A 27,218-nucleotide genomic window follows, 5' to 3' on the forward strand; every position below is an offset into this window, starting at 1 on the left:
AAAAAAAAAAAGAGACAAGCCAAGATCACAGGGTTGGGGAACGTGCAGCTCATGTCCTAAATAATTAGCAAAACACCATTCACGCCAGTTGGCCAACTATATTATGGAGCGGAGAAATAGACTAGCCCAGACCACAGAAGCCGTTGTCGCTTTCACTCGGCCATGGCTCTTGAATTGGCGGATCGGCTGGTACTTTGGCGCACTCAACGCTTCCAACTGAACGACTGCCAGTCAGATACACCACTCGATATCAGCTTGCGGAGCCAGTGATAGCTGGCCCATTACTGATAGTGTCCCTGCAAGCGGGCCAGGATTGAGGGGCTCGTAGCATTGGGGAGGCATTTGTGCACCCAACAAGCTTTAATGAGCCGGCAGCGGAAGCCCAGGGACTGAGGCAGGGGTCAAGAATGGGCCTTCCCTTGCAGCACGAGCCATTAGCAATTCCTGTTAGTTGGCTATTCATTTTTTCAGGGTTGAGAAGTCCAGAAGCTTGGGGAGCTTGGGTGACTAAGACGGACAAATGGGTTGAGTTGAGCAAAAAAACGACCCAGTGTAAGCAGGAACAGCAAGGAGTGCGTGGTTTGGTTTGAAGCGAATCTCGAGTCTAGCTTGAGAGTTGAGCCCGGCCATTGTCTAGATACACCGGACCGCTGCGCCGCCGCTACAAGCCTGCCGTGTCCTTTTTCTCTCCCCATTTCACCCTTCCAAACACCGAGCCATGAGATCGATTGCTGTTCGCCGGGTCTGTGTGGCTGCCGCCCACGTTGGCCGCATCCAAGCCCCAACTGTGGCTCAGGCCTCGCGTGTCTTGAGCTCTTCTGGCTCGCCCCTCCCGTTTGCGTCGCCGTTGCGCCGCATATCGTCTTCGGCCGCCGAGGCTGTTGCGCTCGGCCCCGAAGAGGCTGTTGTTCACGAGAACACGATTGCAAGCGAGGCCTATCGCTCTGAAAGAGCCAAGAAGATTTTTGCCGACGCTGTGGCACGAACAGAGTTGCGTCATAACTGGACGCGTGACGAGATTGCCGCCATCTACTACCAGCCGTTGTTGGAGCTGGCCTTCCAGGCAGTGAGTCTTCCCTTTTAGCTTTCCTTTTCTTTCTCGCCACCGCTATTACTGGTCCCTAGTTGTCTTTCCGCTAACAACCTCCCAAGTCCACTGTTCATCGTCGATTCCACAAGCCCTCCGAAGTCCAGCTTTGCACTCTTATGAACATCAAGACCGGCGGCTGCTCGGAAGACTGCTCTTACTGCGCCCAGTCTACCCGCTACCAGAAGGGCACAAAGCTTGAAGCGAAGCGCGTGGAATCAGTCGAGTCTGTCCTGGCCGCTGCCGCCAAGGCCAAGGCAAATGGAAGCACTCGCTTCTGCATGGGCGCTGCGTGGCGTGACATGCGCGGCCGCAAAAACAGCCTCAAGAACATCAAGTCCATGGTCGAGGGCGTCCGCGAAATGGGCATGGAGGTCTGTGTGACCCTCGGCATGATTGACGCCGAGCAGGCCAAGGAGCTCAAGAGCGCCGGGCTGACGGCATACAATCACAATGTCGATACCAGCCGGGAGTTCTACCCCAGCGTCATCTCCACCCGCAGCTATGATGAGAGACTAGCCACGCTCGCTAATGTGAGAGAGGCCGGCATCAAAGTGTGCAGTGGTGGCATTCTGGGGCTTGGAGAAAAGTCGAGCGACAGAATCGGGCTTCTTCATACTGTTTCCACGCTCCCTTCGCACCCCGAGAGTTTCCCTGTTAACGCCCTAGTTCCCATCAAAGGCACGCCACTCGGGGACCGGCCCATGCTCGAGTTCCCTTCCATGCTGCGCACTATTGCTACTGCTAGGATTCTTATGCCTTCTACCATCATCAGAATCGCTGCCGGCCGCAAGACAATGACCGAGGAAAAACAGGCGCTATGCTTCATGGCTGGCGCAAATGCCATCTTCACTGGAGAAAAGATGCTGACAACCGACTGCAACGGCTGGGACGAGGACGGTGCCATGTTTGGCCGCTGGGGTCTAGAGCCCATGAAAAGCTTCGAGAAGACAAGTGTCACTGCAGGCGCTGAGATTTGAGAAATTCAAGGGAGGGTTTCAAGGAAAGCTAGGCATATAAATGGAGAGTAGATGACACAAAATAATCGGATAAACACCATGAATACAACTATACCCAGAGACAACGAAAGAACTGGCCTCACTATGCTGGCTTATTTTAATCATGGCCAACCCTTCCCGTCGAAAAAGAAACCTAGAGCTTCGGTGCGCCACCTTTCATTTCTCTCTCGACCCAGGCTTCAATTGCACCCAGCAAGCCTCGAACCTGTTCTGGGGTGTTGCCGGCATGCAGACATATCCGGATTCTTTCTTTCCCAGAGGGGACTGTTGGGGCAACAATAGGGCGTACCATGTATCCATGATCCTGGCAGAATTTCGCAAGGCGTCGCGGGGCCGGTGTAATCACAGGGATAATGGGGCTCGTGGGCGGTTCCTTGCTGATAGAAACTACTTCCGAGGACGGCCGTAGGCGTGAGTCAAGTGCCATTAGCTGGCCATGTGTAAAGGCCATGAGCTCGGCGGTGTGATTGATCAAGCCTTGTGCCTTGCCGCTAACAAGAAAGTCATATCCTGCCCGGATCGCAAGCAACGACGCAAGTGATGGACCTGTCGTGTATATAAAGTTACGCGAGTAGTTGACAAGATACATTCGAGTCATGTTGGAGCAAAGAACCACGGCTACAGAATATCGATCAGTAAAAGTACAACGGCAGAAGATTATCTGAGTGTCACTTACCGCCAGAACAGCCCATGGCCTTGCCGAAAGTGTGCAGCCGTATAAAGATCTTGCTTTCCAGTCCAAGGTGGCTCACAAGCCCGCGTCCATCAGCACCCAAGATTCCTGTCGAGTGAGCCTCATCCACAATAATGTAGCCATTGGCGTGCGGGAGACATCTCTCAACGCACTCAACCACAGCTACCAAAGGACATACGTCACCGTCCATGCTGTAGATGCCTTCGACCGCAATAAACACATTTACTCGGCCCTGAAGAGCATCGTCGCCCAAGCTTTCTAGCAATTGACAAAGCGAGACTGATTTATCGTCTCTATCCCTGGTGGTTTCCACAAGGTTATGTGAAAAGGAAAGTTTCCGCGCGGCACGACTCATATTCATGCCATCATGAACACTGGCATGTATAAGTTCGTCGTAGATAATCACATCCCCCTTTTGTGCCACGCAGCTAAAGATGCCGCCATTTGCATCATAGCCAGAGTTAAAGATGAGCCCAGCCTCGGCTCCATGGTGCAGTGCAATATCTGTTTCCAGTTTTTCGACAAACTCCGAGTTGCCATCCAAGAGTCGAGAGCCACCAGATCCCAGCAGTCCTTCATTTTTATGTGAGGCTAGCAGACCCAGGTAGGACTCGAGAACTGTAGCATTAGTTGAGAGAGAAAGATATGAGTTGGAGGAGAAATCAACAATGCCAGGGTGAGGCGGACTTAATTGGCGCAGGAGAGACTTGGACTTTCGCTGCTCCAGTAGGTGCTTGAACTTTTGCTCAAGAGGACGCATTTGGGAGAAACACTGAGAAGAAAGGAGCGTATTTAAGAGATGTAAGAGAGGGAAGAAAAAAGAAATAACTAGTTAATCAGCTAGTTAGTTACATTGTATCACAAGTTGATCGAGGAGAGTAATACATAGGGTTAGGGTTCGTGAAAACTTTCAATAACTACACCAACATTCAATCAAGTTTTACGAGTAGATTCAACGACATTACAAAAAAGCAGTGAGTATAAATCGATGTTGTTGAATACAAACATAACCACGCCGATAGAAAGTTGCGTAAAAAAAAGAACATTGAAAACTAAAAGATCATCCATTCTCAGAACTAACTAGTTGGTGATTATTCTCTTCCTGGATTGTCGCTCTCCTTTTTCGGCTGTCCCCATCCACCACCCCCTGGAGACATGATAACCACGCGATCACCATTGGCGAACTTTGCTGTAGCTTTGCCTCCAAGATTGACCTTGCGTCCGCTTTCCTTCTGTAACCAGTAGTTGACTCCCATTTGCCCATCTTGTCCGCCGTGAAACCCATTGGGCGCCCTGGTACGTCGCTCGGAAATGATGCTCAACTGTACAGGAACCGTGAACTCGATATCGCGAATGATCCCGTCGCCACCAGTATGCAGCCCTTTTCCACCTGAGCCTTTTCTGATGCCGAACTCGCGCAGTATACAAGGGTACCGTTTTTCAAATACTTCGGGATCAGTGATGCGAGTGTTTGTCATGTGTGTGTGTACGCCACTTGATCCATTCCAAGTTGGGCCGGCACCGGCCCCTCCACCAATTGTTTCGTAGTATCCGAACCCATCAACATGAGCGCCGGTTTCGGGATCCATGCCGCCAACACCAAATGTGAGGTTGTTCATACATCCTTGGCTATCAGCGCAGGCATTAAAGGCCTTCAACACGACATCCGTGATCCGCTGAGATGTCTGGACATTTCCTCCTACTACACTGGCATTCTTGGACGGCGACAGTAGCGATGAGGGGGGGATCTTTATGGTGATAGGTGATAAACAGCCCTGGTTCAAAGGAATTTCAGAAGCAACGAGAGCGCGTAGACAGTAAATAATAGCACTGTGTGTGATGGCCACTGGGGCATTGGTGTTTCCGTAAACTTCAACACCCGTTCCTTCAAAGTCAAATACTGCTGAGCCAGTCTTGCCGTCAATTGTTATAGTGAGGCAGATTGGAGTCCCGTCGTCCATGTAGTCCATGGCAGTCAGCGGCTGGCCCTTGGTCTGTCTGTAGAATCCGCGTAAAAGATCGCGGACAGCACGTTCAGCAGTGTCTTGAATGGCGTACATGTATTTCTGAACTTCAGGAAGTCCACTCTCGGTAACCAGGCTTTCGATTAATTGCACGCCCTTGTTGTTCGCAGCAACCTGTGCCTTGAGATCCGAGAGATTATCTTTGAGACACCGCGTACCAGAACATCCTGCATGTTTGGCAGGATCTCGAAGAAGAAGCTCAACTATCCGCTTCTCATTGAAAGTGCCCTCGCTGACTAGTTTTTCAGCTTCAATTGCGGCACCTTCTTCGTATAGGAATTTGGAGTTTGGTGGCATTGACCCAGGAAGTACACCACCAATGTCCGCATGATGGCCGCGAGAAGCTACATAGAAAACAATTTCGCCGTTCTTGAACACTGGACTGATGACAGTGATGTCAGGCAAGTGGGTTCCTCCACACGAAGGATGATTAGAGACAAGAACATCACCCTCCTTTAATTGACCTTGCCATCTTTGGTGTTGATACTTGACAGCAAACTGCATGGATCCGAGGTGAACAGGTACATGGGGAGCGTTGGCAACAAGACCCCCATCAGGTGAGAATAGAGCACACGAAAAGTCAAGTCTCTCTTTGATATTTGTAGACACTGCTGTCTTTTGTAGACTCCGACCCATTTGTTCGGCAATAGACATGAAGCGATGGCCAAAAACGGAGAGCTGGATAGGGTTTACGACTTTAGAAGCTTCTTGGGACGTTATTGTAAAAATGGAAGAGTCAGGGCTGAGATCGATTACTACACACGAATCAAGAACAAATGCGGTATTTTGCTTGGCCACAAGAATTGTCAGAGTCTTGTCAAGAATCAAGGCTGGACCAGGGACATTAGACCCAGGCTTGAGATCTGTCAGAAGATACACAGGTGTATCGATTCTTCCCTCATTCCCAGAGAAGCAGACCTTCGCTGTTTCCTTGGCTTTAGGCAATTCAATATCCAGAGTAGACAATCTTTGAAACTGTTCGTAGGGACTTTCATGATGGCGATGGGCAGAAGAGGCAACTCCGCGAACGCGGAAATCGTCAATGATGATTGGCTTTCCAGGGAAGTTGAACCCAAACTCACGACGATGTCGTTTTTCAAATGAAGCTTGGAAGTCCCATGATTGATCATTTTCTTCCTTGAGGATCATAAATGAGGTAGTTGAGCCTTGGTAGCGGAGGTTGAGATATAGTTGATGGTGAATTTGATCTTCTAACATGCCTTGTTCCACAAGGCGAGAAGTGGCTTCAGAAGCCAGAGCATTCAGCTTCTCTCTGATAATAGGCAAGTTTGTTGCAGTATACTCCATGGCGGATGGAAGTTGGATTTCATGAACCATGTCAGCGAGAGAGAGACCATATGCAGATAGGATAGAAGCGTATTTGTGCACTACGACACGCGAAATAGACAGTGCAGCAGCCAATGAACAGGCGTGTTGGCCACCAGCACCACCAAAGCATGCAAGGATATGTGTCGATGTATCGAAGCCACGCGCCTCGGTCAAGGCGCGGATCGGTCGAGCCATGACTTCATCCGCAACTCTCAAGAAGCCTAGAGCAACTTCTTCAGCAGTCAATGTTGGCTTTCCTTCAGCTGCATTATCTCTGTTAATTTCACGAGTCAACTCATCGAAGGCAGCATGGGTCAGCTCAACACCAAGAGGCTCGTTTTCATTCGGACCAAAGATCTTTGGGAAATACTGTGGTTGAATACGCCCAAGGAAAACATTCGCATCGGTAATAGTCAGTGGGCCTCCTTTTCGATAACACGCGGGGCCGGGATGGGCACCAGCCGATTCGGGGCCGACAACAAAGAGTCCATCTCTCCAGAACAGCATTGAGCCACCACCAGCAGCTACACTATGAACATGATTGAGAATGAGAAGGTGTATAGTTGATGAGAATACGTCCCTGAGTTGGGAAATATAGGATAATGTTTACTTACGTGTTGATATCCAGCTGTGGACTTTGAATAGAAACACCAGCTGTAGTGGTTTCAAACACATGTTCGTAGGTTCCAGCAAAACGGGAGCAGTCCGTTGAAGTGCCACCCATATCAAAGCCAATAACAGGCTTATTCTCGGTTTTGTCATAGGTAGTCTGTGCATATCCCACTACACCTGCTGCTGGGCCTGAGAGAACGCTTCGTAAACCACCAAAATTGCGAAAGTCTACTAGACCACCGTCAGACTGCATAAACTCGCAGCGAGAATCAGATGATCCCAAGCCTCCAATGAAGTTATCCGAGATGGAATCAATGTAGGACTTGATGATGGGTGTCAAGTAAGCATCTGCAGTGGCGGACATTCCACGGGAAACGGCTTTGATCATGGGCTGTAAAGTGGCACTCTCAACGACTAGAAAGCCCATAGCACGGGCAAGATCTCCAACAAGCTTCTCATGCTGGGGAAAAACATAGGAATGCAAAAGAACTACAGATATCGAACGATATCCTTCATCCCAGATTCGCTGCAGGTCACGAGTCACATCTAGAACGTTGGGAGTCTTCAAAATTCGGACAATCTCACCACTTTGGCCTTGGATGAGCTGGGGATCGGCAGTTACATCGATGGCCATTGGGTGCGGGTTTTCAGTATATCCCTCGAGTGTAATCCGCTCATCTACTTCAACGACTGACTGATAGAGGAGTTCAGGCAATTCAACAGTCAGATCAAAGATTTTTGGTCGTGACTGTGTTCCTATTCTCAGTAGATCTTTGAACCCTTTGGTAATGAAAAGGGCGCTACGGGCGCCCTTGCGTTCTAGTAAGGCATTGGTACCAACAGTAGTGCCCATACGGATCCTCTCGACCAATGCAAGGTCAAGAGGTTGGCCACGCGGAAGAGACTGCCCCGAGACAGTCTCGAGAATTCGGCGGATGCCCTCAGTAGGGGCATCTTTGTAGTTGGCCGGATCAACGGAGAGGAGCTTCAAGATGATGTCATCTCGACCCGGAATCGAGGCATGTACGTCGGTAAATGTGCCGCCGCGGTCAATCGAGATGCGAACACCGCCTAGCGGGGAATCAATCATGGCGTGTAGAGAGGGGCGAAGCAGGGTGAAGGCTGGATCAGATGGCTAAGTTGAAGATATTGTTGGTTCGACGTTGAGATGCAATCACGAAGGCGGTGAAGAAAAGAGAGGGGAGAGGTCGGGAGTTGTAGCAAAAGGTCAGTTAGTGGCAGAATTTCTGAGCAGCTGCTTCGTTAGCAGAGGACACTGGTATCTACAGATAGCTACAGCTACATTTCGGCTTGGGTAAGAACTCAGTTACTTGTGAAGCTTGATTTGTCATCAATCGATCAGGGTTTACGGATGGATGTCCAGAGATGACATGACATACGTGTACAGAATATTAGTATACACCAGCACGTTTTCACGAAATCCAGTTTCATATTTCGTTATCAATCACGGGCAACAAAGAGTACCTGAGCCCCTGGCCATTGATTAACTACATCTCTTTTCAGCTGTATGTGACTGATGCTGTACTTGTACTTTGGAGTTGGTCTTGCTATCGTCACCGGGTGGGGTAGTGTGATTAGATGTGAGCACAAGTAACTATGTTTGTACATACATTGTCACAAGAAACTTGTTGCTCGCATTTCCAGACAACCTGTCCAATGAACTAAGTACCTAACTACCACACTTACATAGTTTTGAACTTGTCCCACACACATGTCCGTCTACCGGACAACATCATGATCTCATGTCAAACAAACCCCTTGTTTTTGCTGTCCATGATTGTCTTTGCCGTATTAGCAGTACTTCATATTGACAAGCAACTAACCATCTTTGTATAGAAAACTCCGTCGGCTATGATCCTTCCCACCCACACGCACACTTGATTATGTCATGTCATAACTAATACAGCCCATGTCATATGCCAACGGCGAAAAATCCTTTCTCTTTCTGTGGTGCACAAGCCAAGGAGCCCCCTCCGCGCAGCAAAAAAAATGTGGGCAGCAAGGCTTGAAGAAAATTACCACCATACTGTCACCACAACTTGCGCCGACGGCATCAATCCTGTGTCTCCTCCAATGCCCTCTTGATTTCCCTCTTTGATGCTCTGCAGGCCAGCAAATACGTTGTCGTTGCTTGTACCCTTCTGTCAGCCCACACCACGCCCGCCAGTCCGTCAAGCCCATGAGCCAGCTGTTGGCTTTAGGTGGTATCTGTTATATCTAGGGTTAGTGATTAGCCGCCAGGGTTGAAGTCTTGTGTTTCCATGGAGGACAAAACGGAAACACCACGAACGCCTATTGGGGAGCCCATCAAGACCTCGTGAGTTTGCCCTGTCTTATTTCTTGCAGTTTGGTTATCCGCCAATTCTAATCAGCAACGATTTCCAGATGCGAGAGATGTCGTCGTCGCAAGGTACATATACACATCATATTACGCACACATATGTATTTCCCTGTTGCTTGAATCTACCACTAACATCACTTTGCATCGCCAGATTAAATGTGATAGGAACCAGCCATGTGGTAAATGTGTCAAGGCCAGAACGGAATGTGTCCGCGGAACTGGCGAGAAACAAAGGTAGCTGATTTCACCTGACTGCTCTCTGTGCTGCTGTCCGTACTAATGCCATTACGTCACTTAGGCCTGCTTCCAAAAACTATGTTCAGGCTCTTGAAGCTCAGGTGGCTACGCTTGATCAGTTTATTCGCAAGGTTGCCGAGGCAGATTCAGACGAGCGAGAGAAGCTACTTTTGAGCTATGTGGTTTCCCATACCCCTTCAAAAGTGGGATTCTCTACGCCACCATCGCCAAGCAAGCCAGCTGAGCCTGCTGTTGATACTGATATTATTCTTGCTCGTCCCCGGGCTGGCCATCTGTGTAGGCTCCGTACTAGAAATGCATCACGGTTCTATGGCGGTACATCCCTGCTTCAGATACACACTCCGGAAGAAGTGTCCGAAAGTTTAAAGCTTTCTCAGGACAAAAACAATGATGGGGAACATCTTCAGCTACCGGGAACGAGCTTGAGCTCTCAAAATACTTACTTACAGTACGGACTTCATGACGAGACTTCTCGCCGTATGATGGCGGCTTTCTTCAGGAATCTCTACCCATACAATATGATGATATACCGAGAGTATTTCATCAGAGATTATGACGCCGGCTCGGGACGCCACTATTCAGATGTCTTGTTGTATGCTATCTGCGCCTTGGGAGCCCTAGCTTCAGACGACCCCATGGCTGCAGCCATTTCGCAGGTATATGCCAGTCAATCACAGGCATTGCTACTGAAAAGTTTGGATGAGCCTGACATATGCATGCTCCAAGCCTTGATACTTTTGGGATATCGAGAAATCGGCCATAACAACCCTTCCAAAGGTTGGCTCTTCTGCGGAATGGCTTTTCGCTTAGTACATGAGATGGGCCTCCATCTAGATCCCAATAACTGGGGCGGGTCACCAGAGACCTCTGTTGATCGCGAGATCCTCCGGCGTGTGTACTGGTGTGCATTCATTGTTGACAAACAACTTAGCCTTTACTTTGGTCGCCCGCCCGCGCTGTACCCCCGGGAATCAGATGTTCGCAACACGGCTCACATACCGTACCCCTCCGATTGGCAGAAACTGCTTGATACATACATCAGTGAAGAGACTTCTGCAGGCGAGTTTGAAGACGATGTGGCCTTGGTTGGGACTTTTATCTATCAGGCTGAACTTGCGAACATCACCCATGTCATAATTACTGAAATCTTTGAAAACCGCCGCTCAAATCCAGACAGCTCTGTTACGGCAGCAAAGGCTAGACAGGCACACTTGACCTTGATAAAGTGGCTATCTGAATTGCCAGGAAAGTTACACTGGAACCAGTGGACGGTGGGAAAGACGCCGCCCCAAGTTCTTCATCTGCAGTAAGTGAACCCGTGACTTCTCTTAAAAAAATAATCTGCTAATCTTCCGCTACCTTGGGCAGTATGGTATTTCACACGCTCATGATCATATTGCATCGTCCACCACAACAGCTCTTTAGCAAGCTCGGAATTGGGTCTAGCGAAGACGTTGAGATCTGCTACCAATCTCTTAATGTTCTCCTTCGACTTATGCGGAGCTATTCTCGGTACTATGACTATCGCTGGCTTCCTCTCAATTTCGTGCACACCCTTGCGACAGCTGCTGGAACTGTCCTTATGAAACGCTTTTTGGACAAGTTATCTTGGGATGACCAAGATGTCTGCAAGAATTTGAGCTTCCTTATTAATGCAATGGATTCGATAGTTGTCACTTGGCCCTGTGTCTCAAAAATCCGGGACATGGTGATATCCGCCTGCTCAAACCCAAATGGTGTCAGCCAGGCTTCTTTCACCGACCAATTCGTTTTTACTGACCTTATAGATGGCTTTGTCAATATCACCGAAGAGGAGCGGGAGAATTTTAATAGGAGTGCTGTCCCACTAACACCAGCGGTGGATGAAATTGGTGATGGGATTTCAATGATGTCAAAATCATACGCTGTTTTACCCGAAATCTCAAGGCTAAAAGACGCTCACAGCCTGGGACCAACTACCGCCAAAATCAACGACCGCGATTTTGGGCCTCTGGTGACTGACGATGCTATTATTAGGCATTTTGAGTGGGATTTCTTGCAAGACACATCGACATGCTTCATGGAATCATTGCCAACGGGGCACTGAAATGTAAGGATGAAAGATAAGCAACATGAAGTACAATAGATGGGAAACAGATAGGGCGGATATGTTTTGATTCAAAACCTCCACAGTTGGCTGTATTTTGGAAAGGGGCGTTGGATGGTATTGTTTTTCCTTTCCGTTTTGGTCTAGTTCATTTTTGTTGGCAAGGCAGATTATGTTTAGTGGTTTTGTAACTATATTGGCATGCTTGATAATTCATACCACTGTTGTATGTATCTATGTCTTCTGTATTCGTTTTTCGGGACTATCATTAAACTGAGCTGTGATGATGTATTTGAAGTCTTATATCTGATGCCTCTACACGAATCACTTGCTCAAGAATCACTATAAGAAGACACATTATACCATGCTAATATGAAACGAACACAGAACACATGATCAACGTCTCTATTAACCCATATACTCCCGAGTGACACTCGGCATACTTGACTTGAATTTTCTTTTACATGACTCAGCTACATGATAGATTTTCGGCACACGAAAGAGGGTTGTTCTCTGTGTAACCTTGGGCACATTCGGATGGTGTTTCACTGAAAGCAAAAAAAAAACCATCTACACCACATCGATAGCACCATCGATATGCGGAATGGCTTGCTATTCATAGTCCCACTGTATATCGAACCCGGGGCCTATCCCGATCATCGGCCGGTGGCAGCATGTGAAGAGACCGTCATACCACTAGACCATAGGACTGTGTTGGATGGCGGAGGCGATGTGTAATGATGCATAAATAGTTACCAGATTGTAAAGCAAGATCTTTGAAGTTTTGTTAAGAAGCTATTCGTCATTTGGAGTAGAGCACGTTAAACGTTTGTCCGGTATCTAGTCCGACGGCGTGTTGTCACGGGAGATTGTATAGAAGATGAATATCTTCAGGCCTAGTTCAGGTGATGCAAGCTAGGTCAATATTATACACACGAAGCGCTCGACAGTATGCTCCTAGTACTACCCACTCCTCTCCCATTATATCCTATTCTATATAGCCCCCTCCCAGATGCTATCATCTGGCCTTATGCCCTTTTCGATGCCCGGCCTCTGGCATAAATCTCTCCCTTCTGGTCCTAAGCCATTCGCCACATTGAGTTGTTCTGGCATAACCAGAAATTGCATCACCATACCAGCCTCAGCATGCCACAAATTATGACAGTGAAAAGCCCAAATTCCCGGGTTATCCAGAGTCATTCGAATCAACGCCCACTGATATGATTGCACTGTGATAGTATCACGCATTACCGGGTTGTGGGGTGCAGCGGTATCCTTCAAGTAGATCTCAAGTTGGTCCTTATCTGGCGGATAACCTGTCGTTGACTCTACCAATACTCAAAACTTGTGGCCGTGGAAATGAAAAGGGTGTGCCCCGTCATCAAAGTTGTTGATAGCTATGTCGAGGGTCTGGACACCATGGGTCTGGAAGACAAAATCTTTGCTAGAATCAAAAAGCCAGTCGTTGACGGCATTAGGCGCGCCGTCTGGAATAAGCTGCTGCTCATCAGATGCATCGAGAAAACGATGAAGTGATGGAAGGGAAATGTTGCTGTGCCAAGTAGTCGTGTTCATGAAACCTCGCGCCAGCGTCCAATCGCCAATCTGAAATGAAGCTTTAATTTGGATGTAGTCGTCACTGTTGGGGATCAGACGCGGGGCCACTGGGTGAAGGAGAGTTGAACTTAAGTCTTTGCAAATAACCTCGATGGTATCATCCCAGTTCGTTGAGTTGGGAGTCGTCATCACAGAAGAAACAGGGGGGTCAGAGCCACTGATTGGGACTGCAAAAGGAGAACTCTGGGTGAGAGACAGAGACCGAGTCCACATACCGCATAATGCCTTCAATATTCGGCTTCATTTACTTGTTATCATAGCCAAAGCAGTGAGTAACAAAGGTCGCCCGCAGCTAAAATGCATCACCCGTGGTTGCGTTAGCATTGAAAACCAGGCTGTATCTCTGCGCAGGCATGATTTCCATCTTGTAGAAGACGTCGGGAAAGACATCGGCTCCATCAACCTCTGTTACATAGAACGGGTGCTCACCGACTTGCAGCTGAAATGTAGCAAAAGCCCCGGTATTGATGATACATAGGCGATGGCTTTGGTTGCGCTGTAGTCGAATTTCTGGGAACTCAAGAGCACCATCATCCCAGCACCGGTGTGTAAATTCGGCTCAGGTCCATACACCGTGACCATTAATCAAGGCACTCTCGGGTACGGGCTCTTGATTCTCGTTGCCAGAGGCAAGATACTCCATAAGCAGTAGAAATGAGGTGTCATGGTAGTGATCATGCACCATAACGACGCGGTCTGATGCATACTGCACCTTTTGGAGCTCGCCTTTTTCGTTGGGCGCATGGATGACCAGTGGCCCAAAAACCCCGTCACTTGCTTGGCCGGCATAATGAGCATGGTACCAGTACGTGCCACTCTGGCCATCCACTGTGAAATTGTACATGTAGGCAGTTTCGGGGGCTATCGGACACTGAGTGATACCAACGGTGCCATCCATGGAGTTGGTGCCGTTCTGGAAAAGACCATGAAAGTGGATGGATGTGGCGTTGGTTCCGCGATTGTTGATATGCACAATGAGATTGTCCCCGATGTTAGCCTCAATCAGAGGCCCAGGAAATTTGTTGTTGATGAGAATCATGGGACGGAAGACGCCGTCTGGGTTCAGCTCAGCGTCGGCGATTGTCCAGAAATACTCCCGTACGGTCGGTTTAGCACTATAGTCCCAAGTGGGATCAATAATGTAGTCATCCATAGGCCTCAGTCGGGGAGACTCATAAGGATTGTCAACGACGGGGACAGTAGAGTGGATGAAGGCAGTGCCTATTGACATCCCAGGACTAACTTGTATCAAGACCAAAGCGACAGAGAGCAAAATCATTGTTCCAGCAAACACCGGAATAAAGATCCGTGTTTGTAGGCAGGCTTTGAGGTGTCGGGACGACATCTTCTGTCCGCGATCCAGGGCATTTTGCCGGGGCCGGTCTCTGGGCAGAAAAGGTGCAGCTTCGGTCTCGCAGTCCATGTTTGGAGAAGAAGTGGTGCGAAGTGGACAAGCAGGCCTCAAACCGGGAGGATATGAGTCCAGGTATACTCCGGTAAGATTTCCTTCACATGTTGTCCTCATGGGTCAGAAAATCAGCAAGGTGCTATGGATAAAGCGATCCTATATTGACTGGCACTGGCACTCGTAACTTGTGAAACGAACCCGAGCCTGTAGAAGTTGCACGTGTTGCCGCTTGTACAAACATTCAAGTATGGGTAGCCAGGTATGTATGAATGTACAGACGTATTTATTTACACATGACGACGTAACTATGTACACCATACCACCAACTAGAGCTTTGTGGAAGAGATCTTCAACACGGAGTCGAGCGAGAAGTCTTTCTCTTCTAATCCACGTACCCTGCCTCCCAGTGTCACTGGTGCAGACCAAAGATCCCCGACAAATTAGCCACTAGTTACGTGCTTACAAGACCACCACCAAGCCCGATGTGAACGGCTCCATAAAGCTTGTTTTGTTGACATGTGCAACTAGTCGTGTTAACTATAGACTAGCCTCGTGGAGAGGTGATTTCACTGCTATGTGGTGCCTGTAAAGCCCGCTAACATCGTGATATAAGAAGGCAGACCCTGTCTTTTCCGCCCTTGGATTTGCTCTCTCCCATCTGCACTTGTTCCTTTTCCCTCCAGACTGCAGCCATGTATTCTCTCTTCCCACTTGCCCTCGCCTTTTCTAGTGCCGCCTACGCCCGGGTAGCTCATCCCAGTCCATGCCAGACCAAAGCTCCCTCGTCTGTATCATGGGAGACAGCTTACACTGCTTCAGGCGTCGCTGATGTTGCCGCTGCTGCAGCTACCGCCAAGACAAGCAGCCCAACTTCAGATGTCAAGGGCCGAGTATATGACCGCTATGTATCAATCTGGTTTGAGAACACGGATTTCGACAAGGCAGCTGGCGATGGTAGGCTACATGTTTGTTTTGTTCTTTTCCATCCTGTGACAGCAATGGATACATGCTAACGCTTCTGCCCTCTAACCAGCCAACTTTAAATACTTTGCCAAGAAGGGCATTACGCTGTCCAACTTCTTTGCTGTTACCCATCCCTCCGAGCCCAACTATGTCTCTGTCCTGGCTGGCGACTATTTCGGCATGCAAAATGATGACTTTAACCGCATCGCTTCCAATGTGAGCACCGTCCTCGATCTCCTCGATGCCAGGGGGATTTCGTGGGGCTTTTACCAAGAAGACATGCCATACAGCGGCTACGAAGGCTTTGAATACAAGAACCAAGCCAATGGCCGCAACGACTATGTGCGCAAACACAACCCGGGCGTGATTTTCGACTCGGTGGCACGCTCGGAACAACGACTCTCGCAAATCAAGAATTTGTCCATGAGCGATACCAATGCTTCGCAGTTCCACCGCGATCTCGCCGCTGCCAAGCTGCCGCAGTGGATGTTTATTACGCCAAACATGACGTCAGATGCCCACGACACCGATATCACCACTGCCAGCGAATGGCTTTATGCCTTCTTGAACCCACTAATGGACGATCCAAATTTCATGCGCAACACGCTAGTCCTCGTTACCTTTGACGAGAATGAGACATATGCAAAGCAGAACAGAATCTTCTCCCTGCTGCTTGGCGACGCCGTGTCTCCCGCGCTGGCTGGGACCACTGACGCGCATTTCTACAACCACTACTCGGAAATTGCCTCGGTTCAAGCCAACTGGGATCTTCCAACGCTGGGACGCTGGGACGTTGGTGCCAACGTATTTGATGTAGTAGCCCGGCGCTCAGGCGATCGGCTGCGCAACTTCACCGACCTCGACAGCTACTACTTCAACTACTCATATGCTGGCCCTATGAATAAGGCCCATGACACAATCTACCCAGCACCCAACTTAGAGCTGGACAAGCCGTTTAGTGGCCGCAGGATCCTCAAATCTGTGAAGAAGACGTGGACTGGTAGCCATCTGCCATCATACTACAAGGACTCGGTGCAGATCAACGACGGCTTGAATCCCCGGGCATGATTTGGGGGCTTGTAGACAACTGCAACAGAGAGGAAACGCCATGGTGCTGTAGACGTTCTACACAGGCCACATCTCCTATATACATGGGTGTTACACATTCCCAACCTTTTCGGTGAATAGTAGTATCACGTACTTGTGCTCATGTTGTAGTTGTAACCATCGTACATCACTATCCAACTACACCAAAATCTGAAGTCGTAAGACGTGGTTATGCACACGCCCAAGTTACAAACCACGTTCCCAGGATCTCCATCCCCCAATCAAAATCCAATCTTTTGTCAAAGCTCAGCTTAGCTTCTCTAGTTATCCTCTTGATTCCTTAGTTGCTCATTCTGCTGATCATGTTCAAAAGATGCTTTTTGATTGGATTCAATCTTGGAAAATTACAACAAGGGATAACTGATTCACCGTCTGCCTTCGTCATCGCAGTTTTTTAGTCGGCCTCTTGTATGATTATGACTACCCTATGGTTCAATGTTGTGCTTCACATGTTCGTAGCCAGTAATCAGCATTTTCACCCATCAATATGTATGTATGTATGTAATTAACTAGTTATGCACACGCTGACTAGTACTTTGGCATCATTGGTAGGGTTATAGAACGCCACTAACCCAAAATCCTCTCTTTCAAGTAGGGTCGCCAGCGCCAGATGCTGTGCTTTTATTGGACGCCAATCTCAGCCAATCACAAACTACCCTGTGATAATTCTGCCGTCTTATAACTAACTAGTTATGAAAGCTGCTCCAATGACAGCATGAAGACTACCAAAGACCACGGGTTATTTTCGACTATTTGGTCGGTTTCTGCCATTTAAGATTGATAACACCTGCAGCAGCCAAGTCTTCGGGGTACTAGCAAGCGAAGCCTACGTGAAGAAAAGTTCCCATTTGGGAAAGTAGACGGTAGGGAGAGACAAAAAGGGACACGCAAAACACATAACTACAAGGCAAGATTCAAGTGGTTTTACACAGACTTGGCGGAGACATCGAGGAGATAGCATACATCCAATCAGCTGGGAGCACTGGTGCTCAACCGCAAAGCTGCGGACTTCAGTCTGCCAGTACTTGTGACAGTACGGGGCTGGAGGGGACGATTTGAGTGACCATCGGAGACGCCAAATGTGCCAGACCCTCCAATTGCTGGGACTTTCATGGTGAAGCCACTACTAGTCATTGGCTCGCAAGCATGTGCTCGAACGTGAGTGCTTTAGCCGCTGGACTCTGAGCGCGGCCAAAGAACTGCTAGTGTAATGGTGGTGTCGAGAGTTGTGCCGTGATAGTGAAGTCTACAATCCCGAGAGATACAACCTTCTCCTTTGCCGAGTTCTATTTCTCTTTCTGTCTCCCTCATCTTCCTTTGATCTTCACACTCGGTCCGGCATCCCTTTAGCTGGGTCGTCCTAGTTTCACTCTTGTTCACCTTCATCATCAACCGCCAAACTACACCATGAAGATTGGGTGCCTTCAACTCTCTCCCGGAAAGGGGGAGCTCAATAGCAACATTTCTAGAGTTGATGCAGTGTTGCAGAAAGGGATTCCAGACCAGCTCGACTTGCTCGTCTTGCCTGAGTTGGCCTTTAGTGGTAGGCAGTGCCAGATCCTCGTCTTTGAGACTCTATTTGGTTTCCGTTAGTAACACTAGAATCTGTTCTTGTAGGAACAGGCTTCAAAAGCTCCTGTGAAGCTCTACCACATGTCGAATCTACTGCTAGTGGTATTAGCCCTATCTGGGCCAAAGCCATGGCTCTTAAACACGACTGTACTGTTGTTATTGGATACCCAGAGCGGGAGAGGTCTCAACTGGGACGAGAGAGTGTGGCCCTTTACAACTCCCTAGCTGTTGTTAACAACGATGGCGAGTTGCTATCCAACTACCGCGCTGTTCACTTACAGCCAGGGGATGAGTATTGGGCACAAGAAAGCCGTACTGGTTTTCATAGTGAATGGATACCAGGATTTGGCCAAATGGTTCTCGGACTGTCCATGGATATCAAGTGAGTAGAAAGTCAAGATATACGCTACGCCATCCCTCATAGTTTGTTTTTTTAACAGTGGTAACAGTTCACGCAAATTCCAGGAACCCTGGTCTGACTTCAGCTTTGCCTTTCACGTTCTCCGGGCCAAAGCAAACGTAGTCATTTTGTCCATGGCTTGGCCAACCGCCGGTGGCTTCAGCATCGCCAACAGCACGCTCTTGGACCCAGATATGGACACACTGGCATACTGGGTATCCCGGCTGGAACCCATCATACGAGCCGATACGGATAATGAAATTCTGGTTGTCTTTGCCAATCGGTGTGGCACGGATCAGGACGTGACATACTCCGGAACGAGTGCCGTGTTGGGAATCTGCGATGGCGAAGTAACCATCTACGGCATTCTCGGATACGGAGAAACCAAGCTTCTAATGATTGATACCGAAGAGCCTCCATTGGGAAAATTGGTGTACCAGCCCACAACAAACATGGCCAAAGAACGCAAGGCGCAAGAACAGGGCTTTTTGGCCCGCATTCATGTCCCAAAGCTAATACCCTCATCCAACTCGTGTATTCAATGGCGGCATAACGAAGATGAGTCGGCACTGAAGTCAAGGTCAAAGACGAAGACAAAGCTAGACGAGAAAAATGTGCAGCCTAGCCAACAAACATCTCAGTCAAAAAAAAAAGGCAGCCATACGCCGCATTCAAAGAAACCCACTTCAGTTGCGTGGAGAGCCAATGCGCCAAAGCTGTCCCTCATCACTAGTTCTGAAGTTTTGGCACCAAAGATCAAGATTAAGTCTGTCCATACCTCAACTCCTATCAACCCCAAACCTCGCAACTTCTCGGCCCTAGCAGGACTGAGAAGCCGACCAAGAAATGACCTGGTCGAAGTGGATGTTCTTGATACTGAATCTTTCAAGACAAAGTCCCCGTTGACTTCGACCTCGGCTGCATTAGTCAACTCCGGCCGACGGACTCACACCAGCAGCAAGACAAATCTAAGTGGATATCAACACAAGTCACAGGCCAATGCATCACCAACAGCCAGATCCAATAGCAGCAAAAATGTCAGGTTCCACCATGGAAAACCCAATATGTCGCCAACGGGCAGCTCGAGCTACAAAGGCTCTTTGGCATCGTCATCTACATATTGGGGCCATAGCCGTGACAGCAGATCACGCATTTCCGGTTCAGAGGGCTATTTGGATTGGTATGATCATCAAGATAACATGACTTCTGCACGAACAAGTGTTGAAGGAACACAATTCAAGCCCGGTTTTGAGCGCGAAAACATTCATCGTCATGTCCAACAAGAGCTCTCTCTGTCTTCGCAATATCTCCATCGATCAAAATCGCGGGGCACTAGTAGAACAGGACGAGGAGAATCTCCTCGGTCTGCAACGAGTGGCCAGCGAAAGATTTCTGATAGACGATTGGACTTGGGTCGGTTAGTTTTTGATGCGAAAGTGGGAGAGACGCTTCCCACAAACATCCAAGAAACCGGTTTTTCTGTCGATAAATGGCGCCCGGGGATGCCCAAGCCCAATAACAACTTGATTCCAATCGTGGCTAGCCCAAGTATCTGGAGCAGCTCTACCAACGTGACAACAACAACAGACCGCCGTACCAAAAGGACGGCTTCGGCAGAGGTAGCCTCAGTCACCAGTGCAACCAGCCGTTCGCGAAGCCGCAGCAGGATGAGACTGAAAGCCAATGTTGATGAGGCATCCACAGGAGACTTGAGGATTCAAGGTCAAAGAGCACTGCGAGAGCAAATTGGCACCATGCGTGCGCGCTCTGCCTCCCAGACGCGCGCTCAGATGCAGCCAATTCAGCGGTTAATATCGCCGCCATTAGGGATACCGGCAAGTGCGCATCCAGACACAGGTTTTAAAGGGCGCTCGTTATGGACGAGGGACAGCCCAGTCACAACGCACCAGGTCACGTTGAAAGACCTGAAAGCCGCAGGTGAGATTTCCATTCCCAGCGAATGGCCGGTCCACCGCTGGATGAGAACAGAGTCAAAGACATACAGTGACAAGCGACAGGAAAAGGCAGTCTCTAGCCTACCAGGAAGAGAAGACGGAAAGGAGATGAAGCAAGAGCCGGACAAAGCAATGAGAGTGAGACCAAGGCGGAAAGAATAAGGGGACGATCGTTGCAACTTCTAGAGAATATTGGGAAATCGGTTGAATGTGAACTCATGGGTTGAATCTGGTAGACGTATATACATACAGAAAGAAGATGAAATACACTTGGTTAACCACGGATGCTAGAGATGTCCCTTATACTGGTTAGTTGTTAGTGAAAGATCCCAAGTCTTGTACCACCGAGCTTCCGAAAACAGCAACTTAATTATACATCCCCCCCACTTACTACGCCACACAGCCACATCCCCGGTTTTCAGACGCCACAGAAAAAATTCAGGACGACCACTTCTTTGCCCATGCATCCATCTCACTGATTCGAATCACGCACCGGCTGCATAGAGCTATCATTTTTTTTACTCTTGCGACCGAGCCGCAAAGAAATGTGCATTTTTAACAATGATTTATGATCTAGAAAGTCTCATCGAGCGGTTGGTTCTGCATATCGCCACGTGTGGCTTTGAAGGTGAGATACTATCGTGACTTGGCCGGTGCCTGGTCAACTATCATCTGCCTCATCTCGGCCTGGTCTCTTGTCCTAACCTTGTATTCTTTAGGCTGCTCTGTTGCTGATCTCATCGCTGCTATTGAGGCTCTTTGTGGTGATGCTTCTCAGTCTGCACTGTCGGCCGTAGAAGGCCCGTCGGGACCGTCGGGCTCGGCCGCCATGGTCTGGCACTGGATTGTCACCCGGCCCGATGTCTACGTTGGCAGTAAACACAGTGCCTCTAACCGACTGAGTCTCTCTGAGATTCTTGCTATGCCAGAGTCCTTTGATTCTGATTCCGATCCTGCCACTTGCCGACCGCGTGTGTTTGCTTCAGATGAGACCTTGTGGAAAGCCATAGCTGGCCATGGTCCAGACTTCAAGCGTGTGCCCAAGTTTGAGTGGGAGGCACTCGTGGGAATTGCCTCAACCCGCGGGGATGGAATCATCCAGAGCGATCTGTGCCGTCTGACTGGCCAGGACAAGCGCTCGCTGCCCAAACGAACCGACGCGTTGGCCAAGAAGAAGTACATCGAGAAGCGTGCCACGCTTGTGCGTGGCACCAAGACCAGCAAACTCTGGCTACGACGTTTTGCCCCGCCGCTACTAACTACCAACGGCAACGGTGGCAGCACGGGCGCGCCAGCTTTCGACTTGAATCTACCAAAGCAAATCGAAACTGACAACCTGCAGGCTGTGCCGTGGGCTGCGGCATGGACCGGCCAGGCTATCGATTACTTCCTGTTTGGCAAGACCATCGTTTCAACAGTCCGCGCCTTTGGGGTCTTGCGCTACGATGATCTACGACGCAAGCTTGGCATCCGGCATCAACGCTGGCAAATGCGCGTCATGGCCCGTAGCTGCCGGTTCTTCGTCAAGTCCGGCGCACTTCAATTCGTAGCAGCTTCAATGAACGACCGCGTGTTCCGCGATTGTTTAAAATTCGTCCATGATGTCTCGCCCGATGTCTGGTCTGTATATCTGTCATCCTCGTCCAAAAAGCTCAAAAAGACTCGCAAGCAGCAGATCAAAGAAGAGGAGGCGCGTCCTATTGCTGAGCGCCGCCACAAAGTGCCGCAGCACCGCTGGACGCCTGACGTGCCGTTCCAAGACATTATAATGGACATCATGCTAGGAGCTGACTCTGATGGCATCACCAACACAGAGTTGACGGCCGAGGCGCTGGCACCCTCTTTTGGTCGCTACGTAGCCAACCTATCAATGTCCATCACCGCCAAAGACTTGCAGCCTACGCACTTAAAGCACCTGCAGATCCGCTCCGAGCTCACGCGCAACGGCAAAACCATCACATATCGGTACTACCCTGCTGGAGTTGGCGTGAAAGAAGAGGGCGGGGACTGTTCAACAGACAACGAGGTAGACCAGACCACCGTCGGTCATGGTTTGGGGCAGGAAGCCCACGACATGGAAGATCCCGCCCTTAAATATGGCTTCCCGGCCTTGTCTACTCCGGCACCAAAAAAGCCGGCACCTTCTAGTGCGCGTGCGCATAGTAGCAAGGCATACAAAGCCCGTAAAAAGGTGGTTATTGTCGACGACAATGACGTTGAGGATCCCGAGGACACTGCCGAAGCCACGCCCAAAGCCATTCGCCCACGAGGGCGACCTAGAAAGCAAGCCATTGATTTGGCTACAAGTGACGATAGGGTAGAGGATAAGCCTCCGGAGCCCATGGAGATGCAGGAAACCGAGGAATCGAATACTGACAGGCCTGAGCCGGCTTCTAGTCAGCAAGACCCTCCGGAAATAGCCACGCCGTCTACTCCATCCGAAACGCCACGTCGTGGTCGTCGCAAGGCGGGGACTCGCAAGTCTGCCGGTGCTGCTACTCCAGGTCTCTTTACCTGCCCAACTTGCGAAGGCTCCTGGAAAAACGACATTGGTCTCAAATACCACCAGACAAAGTCTAGAACGTCGTGCAATCCCAACTGGGACGACAAGCCAGTTACACCGAAAAAAGTGGCCTTTGTGAGTATCAACTCCAGTGCTTCGCGCACCGAGTCTAAACGCACTCGCGTTGATGAAGCCCCGGCTGTTTCTAAACCCACCACCAATTTGGCCGATGATAGCGGGTTAACTCCGATTTTCCGAAAGCCTGCTTCGTCTCAGTTGAGAGGTGGGCTTGTTCTCGAGAACTCCCGTGATTCCTCGGCCCGTGTCAACCCTGTCCGGCCCACCCGAACCCCTGTGCAATCTCCTTTCCGACCACTCGCACCCGGTGAAACGTTTTCGCCAACACGATCAAAGCAAGGCATACTACAGCAAGACTTTACGCCCCAGACGCCGTTGAAGGCCTCACTGACCAAAAAGTCCAGCCGCAGGTCAGTGGCGCCAGGATCGAGTACCCCAGCTACACCTATTTCCACAAGCAAACAACTGATTACGACACCTCGGCCGGCGGTACAGCAAAGCTCCAGCATCCGCGTCCAACACCAACAAGCCCTTTCTTTTCCGCCAGTTTCAGGACTGGATCCCACACCACGTGAAGCTGCTGCGCCGCGGCCTGCCAACACATCCCATTCCTTAGACTACCCCGAGGAGCCTCTCGAAGGTCATGCGCCAAACACTGGTTCCCATTCGACCCCCATTGAATCTTTTGTTATGCCAGCAATTCCCAAGCCCGAGTCTTTGACGCCCGAAGCCCTGCAGATGCGTCGTTCAAAAGAAATTATCCGCTACCTGGTGCGGTCTAATCAGGGCGTCTTCCCTGCCAAGACTCCCCTATGGCAGGCCCTTTGTCATGTTTGGCAGACACATTTCTCTTCTGATTCTATCCCATCGTACGAATTCTGTCTCAAGGCTGCCAGAGACTGTGGCCGCGCAAGGGCAGCCAACGACCACCTTGTCGAGATCACATATGGTTTCAAAGACCGGCACGGTAGCAACTCGCGCTGCCATATTCTTGTCGAGGCACGTGTTGACAAACAGGGCCCTGCTGTTGAAGCATTAAAAAATAAAATCAAGGAGTCCTACCCCACGCCATACGTCCCCGAGGCCTTCGCAGTGCCACACACCGGCGCTGCCGGAGATAATCTACCGCCAACTCCCATGACGCGGCGCAAGCGTGCACTCGGCGACGAAGTAGAAGTTCTCAATGCGCCACTCTACAGAAAGCAGGTTGCCGAGAAAGCAGCACAAAAGACGTCATTCACGGGGCGTCGGCGCAAGCGGCAGTTCTCATGGTCTGATATCGGCCTGCCACGCAAACGGCTCAAGGAATTAATCGAGGATGATGAGTCAATGTGGGAAAACCCGTCAACTGTCGAATTCCTTTCATCTGGGCCTGTGCTAGCATTTATTCGGCCTAACGAGTGTCTAGACTCCAACCTGGCCATTGACAGCAACGCAGAAGAGAATACAGATGACTCTGAGGACGATTCTATCGATGCATACTGGGACAAGGATAGAGCTTTCCAAGGTCAAGCTGGCTTTGGATTGGTTACGCCGGCAACGACGGGAATTTTACCTCCTGGTGAAGACAGTCCTTCAGTGTCTAGAGATATGGTGCGTGATGATGGGAAGCCGCTTGAAATCACACATGATCAAATAGACCCCAGGTTGTTCGCCGGGCTGGAAGGCTCAGTTGCGCCTGAGAAGCCGACGAAGCCAAATACCCCAGGCCAAGTGTCGCCGGAAGCACCAAATCAAACCACTTCTACATCCACATCTACGCTAGTGGTCGTGTCATCACCAAAATCTCAATTTGATAGCCCGCAGGTCCCTGAGCCCTACAACGTTCGCTTCGCCGACATTATCTCTATCAGGCCGTCTCAATCTTCCCCCCCTAACTCCAACAAGTTTGTGCCTAGCCCTTGGCCCAGCATAAGCATGCAATGGTTTGAATCCGAGTCTAGCTTCACTCTTGCGGGCCCCGTCTCAAAGACTCTCTGGGAACGTGCTCTTCAAGAGCAGCCTCCTTCTAGCAACACTACTGTCCTGCAGACCTTTGCGCCTACCATGGACAACCTTGAGGCTGTACAAACGTACCGGCTACTCTCTCTCTACCCTAACGTCAATGTACGCGAAAAGGCGAGTCCCCAGCCGCGGCCTGCAGTCTCAGCGGCTGTCACATCCCCGGCAGCAGCGGCAGCAGCTTCTCCTCCTCCCTCACCCCAACCACGGACTAGCTCCCGCACAACTGGTACACCGAGTAGTCTTATGGGCGTTACTCGGCCCAAGGGTCGGCCTAGTGCCACGCAGGCATCATTTGGTGGACTCGCGGCCCGGCCACCGCCTCCTGCGGCCAATGCCGAGCGGACCATGGCTGCAATCCCCGAGGACCAAAACGAGAACACGCTCACCTACGCCGAATCTACTCCTTCTGCCGAGGGTCTGGGCTTGAAGGGAACACTTGATGAGGCTATGACGGCAGCCTTTATTTCAGTGCGGACGCTTCTCGGTGGTACAGACAAGGCCATTGACTGGGGTGTGATGATGAGAATCTTCCCGGGCCATAGTCTCATTTCACTGCGCAAGTTCTGGGTGCGGCTTCTCAAAGACCAAACATCTCTTATCAAAAGCTACACCGACCGGTTCCAGAATTCCTTCATCAAAGCCTACGAAAAGGGCGATGTCCCAGCCTTGGACTTTGACAACCTCGACGGCTACAATTGGCGCGCGCTGGTCAACTGGACTGTCTCGCTGCACAAGGACGACCGCGTGCCACTACCCAAAACGCGCGAGGGCTTCCGTGCGCACTACGAGCTGGGACAGCCGACACACAACACCCGCGCCTGGCGTGACACGTACTATAGCAGCAACTCGAGCATTTTCGGCCGCTACGAGGCCGTAACATCCGAGGCTGCTGTCTTCTCCATTGACGACCACGTGGATTCTGAGTCGATATCTCTATCCGATTGCCCGACGGACCAAGCGCTGGCTCGCTCGTGGCTGCGTTCCCTGGCTGTCACGCCCGGCAACAAGTCGTCCTCGGCCGAAGTCATTGCAAAGTTCATGACCCTCGCGGGCGGCGACAACGAACGCGTCAGCAAGCTGCTGGAAGGCGCAGTGGCCGTGCTTTCGGCCAGTCACATCATCAGCAAGGGCAAGATTCTCAGCCAACGCGACCGGCTGTACCGCCTCAACAAGCAGTTCCGCTCGCAGTTTGACAAGGCCGCGCGCCAGCCGTTCTTCATGGAGGCGCGCACCTTTAAGCGCAGCCTGGACGCGACGTTCCAAAGCGGCGCCGCGTCGCTCACGATTCCGTTCCTCATGCCCGACGGCGCTGTCATGGCTCTCATTAATATGACGGTGCACCAGCGCCTCCGGCTGTGCGGCGACGATATTCCTCACATCCCGCGTGGGTTTGACCCGGGCAACTACGAGAGCCGCAAGATGTCCAAGGCGCTGCTTCTCTTCTCGCTCAACAGCGCCTTTGCCCAGTCGTACCTAGTCTCAGCCGACATTCCGATTCTGGCTGCTGCCACTGCTTACCCCATTCCCATGCAGGGCCCCGGCGGCATGCTCCCGTTCTGGGTCGATTTCTTTGGCGACCTCGACTTGTTCATGTGGCAGGCTGTACTGGGCATGATCTGCTCTCTTGTATCGACGCGCGGGCCGCTCAGCGAAAGAACCATTCTCGACGATCTTCACGCGCTGCTGGATCCTGTCGATGTCAAGTTGGCTGTGGCCTGGGCTACGAATGTCGGTCTCTTGTGTAGTCCCGGCAGTCTTGCACCAATCAACAAGGACGACATGGCAGAGTCGCAAAACAAAAGCGCAATCAGCGAAAGCACCATGCTCACTGTGAGCGAGTGGTGGTGGCTTGTTGTTGCAGAGCAGGGTCCCTCACAGACGGAGCAGGATGATGCGCGGGCCGATGAGGCCTTCCAAAAGCATACAGTCATGTTGAATACCGGGCGGATATCGGCGTAGCTCTCAAGACCGTGGTTCAAACTGAGTGGTCAAGCCAACTAGTAGATACTTTCTTTCACATGGACTATAATATAAAAAAGGGTGTCGGCAAAAAAAGCAGTCAGGCAGAAAAAAATACATCTCCATACATTTCTTGTGGTAATGCTTCAGTGTCGCTATAGACGACAATAACACGTGAAAC

At 50.3% G+C, this 27,218-nt stretch overlaps 10 protein-coding genes across 10 annotated transcripts; 5 read left to right on the forward strand and 5 right to left on the reverse strand.

Annotated features, from left to right (window-relative positions):
- Window positions 1–718: 718 nt before the first annotated feature.
- Window positions 719–2,067, forward strand: BROUX77_000004 (uncharacterized protein; the record flags this gene model as incomplete). The annotated part of the gene is made up of 2 exons (XM_073748710.1): window positions 719–1,066; window positions 1,153–2,067. 2 exons carry the CDS (start codon window positions 719–721, stop codon window positions 2,065–2,067), a joined length of 1,263 nt encoding a protein of 420 aa, XP_073608241.1.
- A 172-nt stretch (window positions 2,068–2,239) lies between these two features.
- Window positions 2,240–3,560, reverse strand: BROUX77_000005 (uncharacterized protein; the record flags this gene model as incomplete). Its single annotated transcript, XM_073749821.1, has 2 exons — window positions 2,240–2,724; window positions 2,783–3,560. The coding sequence occupies 2 exons, from the start codon at window positions 3,558–3,560 to the stop codon at window positions 2,240–2,242; spliced, it is 1,263 nt and encodes a 420-aa protein (XP_073608242.1).
- Window positions 3,561–3,891: 331 nt separating this feature from the next.
- BROUX77_000006 (uncharacterized protein) lies at window positions 3,892–7,855 on the reverse strand (the record flags this gene model as incomplete). The annotated part of the gene is made up of 2 exons (XM_073750930.1): window positions 3,892–6,682; window positions 6,768–7,855. 2 exons carry the CDS (start codon window positions 7,853–7,855, stop codon window positions 3,892–3,894), a joined length of 3,879 nt encoding a protein of 1,292 aa, XP_073608243.1.
- A 1,192-nt stretch (window positions 7,856–9,047) lies between these two features.
- On the forward strand, window positions 9,048–11,471 carry BROUX77_000007 (uncharacterized protein; the record flags this gene model as incomplete). Its single annotated transcript, XM_073752041.1, has 5 exons — window positions 9,048–9,103; window positions 9,172–9,196; window positions 9,279–9,361; window positions 9,426–10,691; window positions 10,754–11,471. The coding sequence occupies 5 exons, from the start codon at window positions 9,048–9,050 to the stop codon at window positions 11,469–11,471; spliced, it is 2,148 nt and encodes a 715-aa protein (XP_073608244.1).
- A 993-nt stretch (window positions 11,472–12,464) lies between these two features.
- BROUX77_000008 (uncharacterized protein) lies at window positions 12,465–12,719 on the reverse strand (the record flags this gene model as incomplete). Its single annotated transcript, XM_073753150.1, has 1 exon — window positions 12,465–12,719. One exon carries the CDS (start codon window positions 12,717–12,719, stop codon window positions 12,465–12,467), a length of 255 nt encoding a protein of 84 aa, XP_073608245.1.
- A 90-nt stretch (window positions 12,720–12,809) lies between these two features.
- BROUX77_000009 (uncharacterized protein) lies at window positions 12,810–13,217 on the reverse strand (the record flags this gene model as incomplete). Its single annotated transcript, XM_073753554.1, has 1 exon — window positions 12,810–13,217. The coding sequence occupies one exon, from the start codon at window positions 13,215–13,217 to the stop codon at window positions 12,810–12,812; it is 408 nt and encodes a 135-aa protein (XP_073608246.1).
- A 430-nt stretch (window positions 13,218–13,647) lies between these two features.
- On the reverse strand, window positions 13,648–14,511 carry BROUX77_000010 (uncharacterized protein; the record flags this gene model as incomplete). The annotated part of the gene is made up of 1 exon (XM_073745380.1): window positions 13,648–14,511. One exon carries the CDS (start codon window positions 14,509–14,511, stop codon window positions 13,648–13,650), a length of 864 nt encoding a protein of 287 aa, XP_073608247.1.
- A 677-nt stretch (window positions 14,512–15,188) lies between these two features.
- Window positions 15,189–16,527, forward strand: BROUX77_000011 (uncharacterized protein; the record flags this gene model as incomplete). The annotated part of the gene is made up of 2 exons (XM_073745491.1): window positions 15,189–15,450; window positions 15,530–16,527. The coding sequence occupies 2 exons, from the start codon at window positions 15,189–15,191 to the stop codon at window positions 16,525–16,527; spliced, it is 1,260 nt and encodes a 419-aa protein (XP_073608248.1).
- Window positions 16,528–17,973: 1,446 nt separating this feature from the next.
- BROUX77_000012 (uncharacterized protein) lies at window positions 17,974–20,350 on the forward strand (the record flags this gene model as incomplete). The annotated part of the gene is made up of 3 exons (XM_073745602.1): window positions 17,974–18,109; window positions 18,184–18,520; window positions 20,317–20,350. 3 exons carry the CDS (start codon window positions 17,974–17,976, stop codon window positions 20,348–20,350), a joined length of 507 nt encoding a protein of 168 aa, XP_073608249.1.
- A 704-nt stretch (window positions 20,351–21,054) lies between these two features.
- BROUX77_000013 (uncharacterized protein) lies at window positions 21,055–27,037 on the forward strand (the record flags this gene model as incomplete). Its single annotated transcript, XM_073745713.1, has 2 exons — window positions 21,055–21,121; window positions 21,213–27,037. 2 exons carry the CDS (start codon window positions 21,055–21,057, stop codon window positions 27,035–27,037), a joined length of 5,892 nt encoding a protein of 1,963 aa, XP_073608250.1.
- Between the last annotated feature and the right edge of the window lie 181 nt (window positions 27,038–27,218).

Source organism: Berkeleyomyces rouxiae (assembly GCF_048999995.1).
Source record: "Berkeleyomyces rouxiae strain 22BRR77 chromosome Unknown BrBRR77_ptg000001l, whole genome shotgun sequence".
In the NCBI taxonomy this organism is placed as follows: Eukaryota; Fungi; Ascomycota; class Sordariomycetes; order Microascales; family Ceratocystidaceae; genus Berkeleyomyces; species Berkeleyomyces rouxiae.